The sequence below is a fragment of the Nymphaea colorata genome, chromosome 7 (assembly GCF_008831285.2).
Source record: "Nymphaea colorata isolate Beijing-Zhang1983 chromosome 7, ASM883128v2, whole genome shotgun sequence".
Classification (NCBI taxonomy): Eukaryota; Viridiplantae; Streptophyta; class Magnoliopsida; order Nymphaeales; family Nymphaeaceae; genus Nymphaea; species Nymphaea colorata.
In genome coordinates this window covers 19338040-19349360 of record NC_045144.1, presented here as the reverse complement: position 1 = coordinate 19349360, position 11321 = coordinate 19338040, and the positions used below count along the sequence as shown (strand labels likewise).

Below are 11321 nucleotides of genomic sequence, written 5' to 3'. Positions count from 1 at the left end.
TTTTTTATGACAAATTATCAGGTTATTGTAAGAGCCTAGAGATCAAATCGCTGACAACTTTGGCAAATATTTAATGACCACATAATGCTTTCGTTACTTAAAACTCTTAGACAATTGGTCTGCAGCAAATAAATTATGTGGAAATATGTTCATAGCACCGTCACTAGAATTGACTAAAATAATCTTATTTCGAATCGATATGGTAACAAAAGGTGCTGTAAAATCTTTTCGTATTATTATCTTGATATTTTTTGTACAATCTAGCTTTTGCTTGAACAGTTTATGCAAACTTCCTCAAATCGTCGTCTCACACCTTAGAATGAGAAGGTAGGAATTTTTTGTAGCATGAGCTGAGCTATAGTTTCAAAATTTTAACAAAGATGAAATATATAATTTTTCAAAATTTTTTATATAAATTAAACTAAATTTTTTAAAGCTTATAGATAAAATTTTGGTTCTTTCAAAAACTGAAAGGGGGCATAGAGGTGATACTTGGACTAAGTTCGATTGATTATCTAAATATTTTTTGAAATAATTCTATTCACAAGACCATTTCAAGAAGGTTGCTTCCTAGGATTCAATTAAATTGCTCAAAGAAAAGCTACAAAAGATCTAAACAATCTCTATGTTTTCATATCTCGGTTTTGTAAGTTTCACTTTTCACCCACCAACTAAAAGTGAAAATTAGATTCTCCCTGGAATGCACTAGCAATGAATTGATTGATAGATGTAGGAGTGGCGGAAGCAACACCTCCAACCAGCAAGCTTTGTACCTTAAATGGTCCAAAATTTGACTTCTCTCATTCAATAAGTTAAACCCCACACACCAAAAAAGAAAACAAAAAACAGAGAAAAAAAAAAGAGAGATCGAACACTTGGTGGCTGTCGTTTTAGTCATAAATACCAAATCGTCACCACTCGTTCCCCACTTTCGCATGGAAGTGCATGGTTCTAAATATTTTGTGTATTTCTCTGTGTCTGCCGAGAACAAAGACAAACATTTATTTCTGAATGTCAAATCCAATTCAAGCCGCCCCTCTTGTGAAAAGTTACGAGCCATCTCAGGAAAAAAACGAAAATCCTGACACGTAGGAGATAAGAATGCTCCTGGTTTCCTGTGCGTCATTTGCATTAATACAGAGAGAGAGAGAGAGGAGAGAGAGGGAGAGACACGTGATGGAACGCAAAAATGTGTTGTGTCCAGCGATATCCGCGAGGACGTCATAATCGGCAAGCATGGAAGAGGACAGAAAATTAACACGAACATGAGGGGCAGGCAACGGATGGATTTTCAGCCATTCAGAGATACCAGCAAAGAGATCTCAACTGGTTACTGTTAAATAGGACGATCACCCACCACCAAAAATCGTGAAATAAAGGCAAAAGAAATGGCTTTCTGAGGTACCCACAAGCATATATCAAGTGGGTAGTGTTGATTCATTGATTATTTTTACCATAGGAAGTGAACATGACAAGCCACAGCGGGGGGAGAATGGCGCAGTTCCTCAATAGCAGATGGCTTGTTTTCGTTGCATCGATGTGGTTGCAGTCTTGTGCAGGAATTGGGTATCTTTTTGGAAGCATATCTCCTGCCATAAAGAGTTCGCTGGGTTATAACCAGAAGCAGATTGCTAGGTTGGGGGTTGCAAAGGATTTGGGTGACTGCGTTGGGTTTCTTGCAGGGAGTTTGTGTGAGATATTGCCCACATGGGGTGTTATCTCCATTGGTGCTATTAAGAATTTCATTGGCTATGGATGGCTTTGGCTGGTTGTCACCCACAGGGTTCCCACTGTGCCGCTATGGGTTGTGAGTAAATTTCTTTATTTCTCTTTGGTATTTTGATCTGCATGCCAATATCTGTATTGGTGAAAGTGTATCACGAGCTCCGAAGAACAGCTGCGATTGCATCTCATTACGGTTAGGAGAATTTTAAATTATGTGATCTAAGTTTTAAATATAAGACCTGGAATCCATGGAGTGCTGATGTCTTCTAGCCTTCTAGGAGTTCAATGCACAGATCTGACTCTTGGACGTTCATCTGTGCTCCTGCTTTTGTTGATTAGTAGATTTGCTTGTATGGCAAAATTTTTAATCTCATGCCTGCGTTCAAAAGCCTTGTGGCTTGTGGACAGGTTGCCATGCAATTTGATGTTTCACGATCTTCAGGTTTAGTGAAGCTATTTGGTTTTATTTTAGTGTTTCATGGCCGTGGCAAAGAAAACTGATTAGCCGTCCCCGGCACTAACTCCTCCTAATTGTTGCAGATGTGTCTACTTATATTCGTTGGGACAAATGGAGAGACCTACTTCAACACGGCTGCCTTGGTTTCGTGTGTGCAAAATTTCCCCAAGAACAGAGGTCCAATAGTTGGAATATTGAAAGGATTTGCAGGCCTGAGTGGGGCTATTTTGAGCCAGATATATGCATTGGTGTTTGCTCCTGATAAAGCAGCAATGATATATATGGTTGCTGTTGGACCTACCATTGTGGCCATTGGTCTGATGTTTATCGTGCGGCCTGTGGGAGGGCACAGACAAGTTAATGCTTCTGACGGTTCTAGTTTCACATTTGTGTATAGCATATGTCTGATTTTAGCAGCATATTTGATGGGTGTCATGCTTCTGGAGGATTTGGTTGATTTGCGTCGATCAATAGTGACAGTGTTCACTATTCTGTTGTTCCTGCTTCTGTTGGCTCCTATTGTCATACCACTGACAATGAGCTGCTATCTGAATCCAGGATCAGATATCAAAGAAAATCTGCTGCCTCAAGCTCAAGAAGAATCCAGCAAAGCAGGGCAATCCAGCAACATCAATGAGGTTATACTCAGTGAGGTTGAGGATGAAAAACCTCGGGAAGTGGATTTGCTTCCTGCATTGGAGAGAGAAAAGAGAATTGCCCATTTGCAGGCACGTCTTTTTCAAGCAGCAGCTGATGGTGCCGTAAGAGTCAAAAGGAGGAAGGGGCCACGCAGAGGAGAAGACTTCACCTTGATGCAGGCACTTATCAAGGCAGATTTTTGGCTGTTATGGTTTTCTTTGCTTCTGGGTTCAGGATCAGGTTTAACTGTCATTGATAACCTGGGTCAGATGAGTCAGTCCCTGGGGTATGACAATACACATATATTCGTGTCAATGATTAGCATCTGGAACTTTCTTGGACGTGTCGGTGGAGGCTATTTCTCCGAAATTGTTGTTAAGTAAGTCTATCTATCTCTAAATAATTTTTGTCAGATTCTCACTGCTTTTTTTTCTCCGTAATTCATTGAACTGATTTGGCTGGATGTGCATTTTCATGATCCTTCCACATTAGCTTGGTAGTCTATGACTTCTATATGTTTCTCTTAGTAGCATGTTTATTTTCTATCACACATGATCTTGGATAATGGTTTTTAGAAGGATATACTTTTTAGAAGCTAGTCTTAGCAGAAAGCAACGTAAACATTTTCAAATTTATCACTCTAAAATAATCTCTGGGGCATGAACTGTTTTTATATGCAGCTTTGTTTTTCCTTCTCTATGCTTATGAATATGGTGGTCTGCAGGGAATATGCATATCCAAGGCCAATCGCATTGGCTGTTTCACAGGTTATCATGACAATTGGGCACTTCTCTGTTGCAATGGCATTTCCTGGGGCCATGTACATTGGCACACTGTTGATCGGTCTTGGTTATGGTGCCCACTGGGCAATTGTGCCTGCTGCTGCTTCCGAACTGTTTGGGCTGAAAAATTTTGGGGCCTTGTACAATTTCCTGACATTAGCAAACCCTGCAGGTTCTTTAGTGTTTTCTGGGTTGATCGCTAGCACCATTTATGACCATGAGGCCGAGAAGCAGGCTCAGATTGATCACCACCCGTGGGGTTCATTAGCCATTCTGGGAAGGACGACACTTGGCATGCTGAATGTAGAGGATTCACTGAAGTGTGTTGGCGCTGTTTGTTTCTTTGTAACTCTGATCATAATGTCAGGGCTATGTATTCTTGCTGTTATGTTGAGCATGATTCTTGTGTATAGGACCAAGACTGTTTATGCTAATCTATATGGGAAAGCCCGCTCATGAAGCAGTTAGTGGAGGAAGCAGTTAGCGAAGGTTTCATTGTCCAAACACATCATTTCACTTGGATATCCTCAAATAAACTGTCAAAGCTACTAGGGTAAATTTGTCTTAGGCATGCCACGTTTTTCTGGTTGAATGGTATGCCTTGTAAATTTGACAAGATAAGTGCATCGACTGATGCCATCTTTGTTTGTGCTTAATCTTTTGTTCTTTGTTCTTCTCCAAATGTGTACACTGTGAAATTTCTTTTCTCTAGTTTAAATCATCTGTAGCTCTTATACATGTAATTTTTGTGAATTGCTACGCTTTTACAAATTTTCTTTATTTATACTTGCTCTTAAACTTCTTTCATGACTGCCATGTTCACAATTTTACTACCTACATGCTAAGATTATGTGATGTTGTTGTATATCCACTATCTAAATTTTAGATTCAAACACTTATGGATGGAAAGTGTAGACTGGAATGTCCTCTTGCAACGACTAAAGAATAATCAAACATTTGGAGGTAGGCTTCTAATTTCTGTACTTTGACAATAAAAATATCTAACAATGTAAATTCTCAAATAGTTATTTAATAGGCTCTCTCTCAAAGGATATTGTCAGTAACTAATTTCTAATTGTATACTCACTTCATGGAAAATCTTGAGATTTTGTACATACATCTACCTGTACTTAGTAGATAATGGTTGTGGACTAATTGTTGCATACTCTCCAGAAAATGGTAGCATAAATCTTGCATGTTCTCCATAATTGCTTCTGTAACTGGAATTATTCCATGCAACCCTATAGCACAAAGGAACCACAAAATACTACATTTTTCTCTTCATCCTAGAAAAAGAAATAGGAAATCAAATCTGTAGTAGCACATTGCAGTTTGGTCATGTTGAATGAATTTAAAGCTATACATCTGGAAAAATGCAGCTTGCCGTTGTGGCATGTCTACTTGTGCTTTCAAATGGAAAAACCCACAGAAATGGCTTGTGTTGTGCCTTTGAAATGCCTCTGCATAATGCCTATTGAGAGTTCCCCTATTTTCTGTAGAATTGTTGAGCATAAGTGCATTTTTCCAACAATAGTAACTGACTAATTATTCTTAAACCTAGCTGCGAGACTGAAATCATCGTTGTTGTTGTTGTTAATGATACTTTACCATTTGATGCCTTTGTTTGTTGGAAAAGAAGATGCCAGATTATGTGTTTTTTTGTGAACTGTCCTATGTTCTGGTTGTCATCTTGAACTTTTCTCTTGACAATGAAGAAAACTAAGGTTGGGGAGGGTTTGCCAAATCACGCCAAAATGTGCAGCACATTTAGACTCCAGCCTTGCCATTTTACACCTTGAAGCTTTCTTTTGAGGTTTACCTGATTCCTTGCCAATTGCAAGAAAAGGGTCTGGAAATGGGATTTAACAGGCATAGCTTATTTTGGATGATAATTGTTTCTGGACCATTCATGAACATGTTTTCATTCTTGACAAAATTGTGGTGCTGCTTCTGGTCATAAGCCAGCAGTAGTCTCTCCCATGAAGAGAAGCTGCGTCAACCAGTATTCAACCATTTGTGAACATATTGGTGCTTCAATCTGTTGTTTTCTCCTTCAGTATCTTCTTCACTTTTCCCTTTGCTTTAGAAAATTCGAAAATGTTTGTCTTTGAAAGCCTTTTATGCCCTTGAAACTTGGTCTGATTTGAATGAAATTTATGGGTGCCCTTAGCTCAGGCTAGAACCCCTTTAAGGTGTGTGCACCAAACATCATGGTTTTTTTGTGTGGATTCCTTTCTGGAAAGTGGCTTGTATTAAGTTGAATTGTGGAAGCATGTCAGATTCTCTAGGCCTTTAGCTGTTGTGTGCTATTAGTTTATTGCGAAGAAAGTGTTGCATAGTATACATCAACAGGTTACTGCAGGATAAACAAGCAAGACTAAGAAATTTGGGTTCCCAGTCTTGTTCTGACATTGAACACAAACCTGACCGTTGGCATCCCCATTCCCCAGTTGGTGGCTGAACACGGTACCTCATACTTTTCTTCTCTAGCTAGATAAGTAGTGGACTGTGGTAACTGAAGGGAAATCTATCAATCACTTGTCGATGAGGGTCCCTCCAAAGTGTGCTTCAACCTCAATGCGTCCAAGCTATGCTTGGTAGGTCTTGTTTCACATGCTCAGTCCCTTTTCTTTCTTAGATAATAATAATAATATGTAGGTGAAGATGAGTGCTAAGAATTGTTCATGACATTTTTTTCAGAAAACTCAGCTACAGTCCACGAAGTGTAGACCAGACAAGACCAGAAACAGTTTAAGGCCGAGATGGTAAGCTCAAGGCCGTGAACAATGTACCAAAGGCTGGTTGGACTGTTCAGACCAGGCTGGGCTGCTCTTATCTCCACCATTGCCTGTGCCTGCAGACTTGCTTCACATGATCATGTGTATTTGTTCAGGTTATACACTGCCCTTCCAACACATGAAGATGAAAATGCAGTTGCCCTTTGGCAAATTTTCGCGGCTTCTGTGACCACTGAAAATATATAATTGATGAACTTTTGTATAGTGAAATCTTAAAGCAGAAACGTTTGAACTGATTCACACGTTTGCTCACAGTGCTAGAAATTGCAATTCAAATTTCTGCAACTATTACAAAAGCATTTGCCTACTATCTGAAAAATAAAGGCTAGGACCTACAAGGTCTCCACTGGACTAATAGAAGGCAAAGAAAACCTGTAGAAATGACAAGTTTGCAGGACGTTACCAGTTCGATACTGATAGGGAACAAACCGCAAAGTCGAAGAAGAAGAAGATGATATAAGCACTTCTCTTCTAATGCACAAAGGCATGGGAGCGGCGCGGATCACTACTGGCTTTGTTTGATATACAAAGGTCAAAAGCAATGAAGAATTCCCCAAGCGTGATTTAGTTCATGTCTTATTGGATCTGGACATGGATCAACTACTTATTCGAACCACAAACAAGATACGCACAAAACCTTTACGTGTATGAAAGTAAATACACCTTATATTGAGTCCTAACGACGCCTAAAAACGCACATAAAATATGATAATGAAATATTAGTGAATGTAATATGGGTATTATAGGATATGAGAGCAAATTCGAGTGCCCTTCTTTGTGTGAACGAGAAGAGGTTCAAAAGCCCAACACCGCTAGGGGAGGGTGCAAGGCCAGGCCGCAGATGGGGCTCGGTAACCAGCCCGGTATGGGCCCAGGCCTGGGCCCGAAAAACCTGGCTCGACCGAGGCTAGATCTGGCCTGATTAATTTTTATTTTTTATTATTAATAATATACATTTTATTATTAAAAATATGTTTATATTAAAAAAACGTATTTGATATCTAAAAAATATTTTTTTTATTAAAATCGGGCCGGGCCAAGGGGAGGGTTTCGGGTATTGGGTCTGGGCCCGACTTGTAAGGACCGAGCCGGCCCCAACCCGGTTCTTACCTGGCCGGTGCCGACCCAGTCTAGTCTTACTGTGCTGGGCCTGGCCCCATGGGGTAACCCCACCCACCCTCCTTTTGGCACATTTATAAGTTGTTCTACTGTCACGGCCTTAAAAGGATGTTATTCGATTAATGAAGAATGAAAATGTTGATGATGACCATGAAGTTGTGTTTGATAGCTTTAGATTTTAGATCTGAGACTGCATAAAAAAGCAGTGTTGGTATAATAGGGTTTCTTATTCAACAAATTGAAGATCTATCTAGCATGAATTTTAAATCCACGTTACATATTAAAAACATGGATTTAAAGTCGCGGCGGGATGGGGTGCCCGATCTTAAATCTATTGGTTTAAGATCTTAGAATTTCAGACCGCTGCAGATCTCAAATCCGCGGTGAAACAAACACAATCTTAATGTTGAATTAAAACATGTAGATTGTGGGCGACCATTTCACAATTGTTGAAACATTGAACAAACGCCATGCAAAATATAAATTTTTAACAGAAACACTATTAAAAAATAAGAAACAGATAAAGTGTGTTGAGTTGTTTATGCCATCTTTATTTTGAAGGAGGTTAAGAGGTTGGCCTGACATCCCCTTGCTTCACAACTTTGAACTCAGTTGGTCTACATTTAAAATTGAGAGAAAAGTACAAAGACAATATTAGAAAGCTAACTATAATTGAAAAATTAGCATACATAACTTTATCATATTGTTAAAAGCACGCGCTTTCTTGGTTAATAAAAAAGATCCACAAAAAATGTTTTTTAAAATGTTAATTGTTAAATCAATAAAATTTTTCCATTTTACCTTCTAAAAAGTGTCATGAAAAAATATGTCCATTTTTATTAATATAATTAGGTGTTCATTAAAAGACTAATAATATCTAATATTAATCAAGTGTTACATAGTTTTTTAAATATTAACAAAACTAAGTTATTTCGGTATAATTGTTATTTATTGATATTATTGGGCATAGCTAAGCAAGCTAATAGGGATTGATGAACTTATAATCCCCTATACGAAACGGTGAACTAAAATGGGTGTATGAGTCCGGCTTGGGTCTAAAGATCAACATTCATACAACTTGCCATGTCAGGCTTCAAGCTCATCTAGGCCTATTGGAAGGAATGTTCAACGAACGAGTCGAGCATGAGCGGAGTCAGTTTGAACTCGGCTCGACTCGCATATAGCTCGGCGAGCTCAAGCCGAGCTTTATGAGGCAAGCTCGAGCTCAGTTCGGTTAACCAAGTGTGAGCTCAAACTTGACTTGTTTAAGCTAGTCAGTGAATCACTATGCTCATATTCTTCAGGCTATAGAGGAAAAAAAAAACTGCAATAACTGCAATAAATTGTTAAATGTACGTTTTAATCATTTTGCCAAATTAAATAAATAAAAAGCTTTAAATGCCATTAAGTCTCAGATTTTCATTTTGACTTTTCTATTAAAAAATGTATAATATTAATATTTGTCTAATTATGAATTAACCAAGTTTTTATTATTCTTCTATTTAGTGATAATTTCGGTTACTTCTGTTCATTCATGGATCGGGTCCAATAGTTTTGACCGATCAAGTTAAGACAACAGGTTTACGACCCGACCCTTTTTGGGTTTTGCGGGCGGAAAATCGGTGGCGACTTCTTTGATTTGACGTCGCCGCGTCTGTCCGCTTATTTTTGTTTAAATTTTATTTTATTTTTTATTTTCTCACATCCGCCTATTTAAAACGTTATTTTCGGCGTTTCTTGCATTTTCCGGGCTTCTCTCCTTCTCTCTGGATTCCGGAGAGATCGTCGCCATTAGGGTTCCGGGAAATCCTCGGTCTCTGTAAATTCTGCTTCTGCAAAGGGATCAAGAAGGAAGATGGTAATAATTTGTTCTTCTTCGTCTTGATCTTCTTTGTGATCTTTGGCACACTTGATTTTTTTTTTATTTCCTGTTTGTATTGTTTGGCTTTCTGTGGCGGCATTGGTGAACAATTTGGCGAAATTTTGCGCTTATTCTCTTCCCGCTGGATTTTTTTCTCTGCTGATGATCCCTTGGAGTTCAGATCTTGTAACTCTTCGGGGTTTTTATGTTTTCATGTCGGCGTTTCTATTTGTTTACTTTTTGTTTGGATTTCGGTTTTCTTTGTTACTGATACGACCGGATGAAGGCAGGTCTCCCTAATTATGGTTCTTCGATCCCTTGCAGCCTGCACTTTGATTATAGCTTCTTCATGTCTTTTCTGATTCTGATTTTGTCTTCTCTTATTTCGCTTTTTTGTTTGTGTTCGGAAGATTGTGAAAGCGTAGAATTGCATCCCTTTTTCCTCTCTTTGCGCTTGTTGGTCTTATTTGTTCGCATTTTTGGCTTAGATCTGAAGCAGATTCATATTTTTGGCTTTGATCTGCTGTGGGTTGTCGATGCAATCTACTTTTATGCATGCGTTGCTTTATTTTGACTCCCGTTCGCATAATATTTGCTTAGATCTGTTTAGATTAGGGAATCTAAATAACTTTTGCGTGAACTTGAACTGGAAATTGTCTGAAACAATGGCTTCAATGGCAAACGTTTGTTTGGTGTTTCTAAGTTTCATTTATGTTGCATTAAATCATCTTGATATATTTGGTGCTCAATTTTTAGCAAAGTCACTGTCCTTTACGAAAGGATCATAACATGGCCTTTTATGACTGCTAATCTTTTTAATCAGACCGGTCATCTGCTTGCCTGCGCCATGGAGCTGTTTAATAATATATTTTCGAGTACTAGTCCTTGTGCTGACAGCCGCATTTAATTTAGCATGTCTTTTCTTTTCCAGTTTTTGTTTGTGCAACATGCATGTTGGCTTCTATTATAAGCGTTGTACTGAAGAAGTTGCTATTTTCAACTAATTTCTGTTGGGTTTTCACACAAGAATCTGGTACCTTTGAGTTATGATGATAATCTTAATAAAATGAAGATGCAAATCGAAAAACTGGGGAGGATAGGGGTTAAAATCTTAAAGTTTAAATGGTTCGGATGCTGATTTTCTAAATCAATTAAATTTTGCCAGTAAAAACTATAATCCTCCTTCCTTCTCATCAACAGAGCTTGTATTGTATTATTTGCTATATTTTGCTGACATATAGATAAGGTCGTTTTTATTAATCTATGCAGTCAATTGCAGTTCAAAAATATTCAAGGTAAAAAATCACTGTTGAAATTTTGCATTTGTAACAGGTTGTCTTTTACTTTCAAGTTAAAAAATTATGTTTAAGCCAGTACCCGTTGTTTTGTACCGACAGTTTTAGGTAGTCTATCTTTAGGTGCAACTTGTTCCATGCTGTTCTGTGTGCCGTTGGTGGAATAGTCTAACTAATCGATCCTAACCTACCTTGTTTTCCAACTATTGAACCAAACACGATGCTGTGGAAAGCTTATAAAGATTTGATAATACACTTGGAGATATGGGAAAAATATATTTATGGGAAGTTATTGGTAGACTTATTTGCAGGCATTATAATTATAAGACTGACAGTAGCCACAAATGACAATTATCATGTTTTTATTGTGGCTCTTAAGTCACACTTTTCTGTGTAAGATGATGCGTGATGTGAAAGAAATTTCTTTATTTTTAAGTGTAGAAGTTTTACTTCCTGATACCCTACCAACTGCGTGATCTTTCGCAGACAACCTCAAGGCGTTTCTCAGACAGGAAGGTTGCCAGGTTTGAGAAAAACGTCACCAAGAGGGGTGCAGTTCCAGAGACATACAAAAAGAAAGATGACTACCCTGTGGGCCCCATTGTTCTTGGCTTCTTTATATTTGTTGTGATCGGATCATGTAAG

The 11321-nt window shown here is 38.3% G+C and overlaps 1 protein-coding gene across 1 annotated transcript; it reads left to right on the top strand.

The window, feature by feature from the left end:
* The first annotated feature begins 1149 nt into the window (after positions 1-1149).
* LOC116257564 (protein NUCLEAR FUSION DEFECTIVE 4-like) lies at positions 1150-4387 on the top strand. Its single transcript, XM_031634436.2, has 3 exons — positions 1150-1807; positions 2266-3200; positions 3546-4387. The coding sequence occupies exons 1-3, from the start codon at positions 1469-1471 to the stop codon at positions 4060-4062; spliced, it is 1791 nt and encodes a 596-aa protein (XP_031490296.1). The 5' UTR covers positions 1150-1468; the 3' UTR covers positions 4063-4387.
* Positions 4388-11321: the final 6934 nt, after the last annotated feature.

Bases quoted from the DNA above. Each gene is read 5' to 3' on its own strand.
- LOC116257564 (XM_031634436.2), top strand. From the start codon at position 1,469: ATGACAAGCCACAGCGGGGGGAGAATGGCGCAGTTCCTCAATAGCAGA. The intron at 1,808-2,265 runs GTGAGTAAATTT...TAATTGTTGCAG, and splicing joins CCACTGTGCCGCTATGGGTT to ATGTGTCTACTTATATTCGT. The intron at 3,201-3,545 runs GTAAGTCTATCT...GGTGGTCTGCAG, and splicing joins TTCTCCGAAATTGTTGTTAA to GGAATATGCATATCCAAGGC.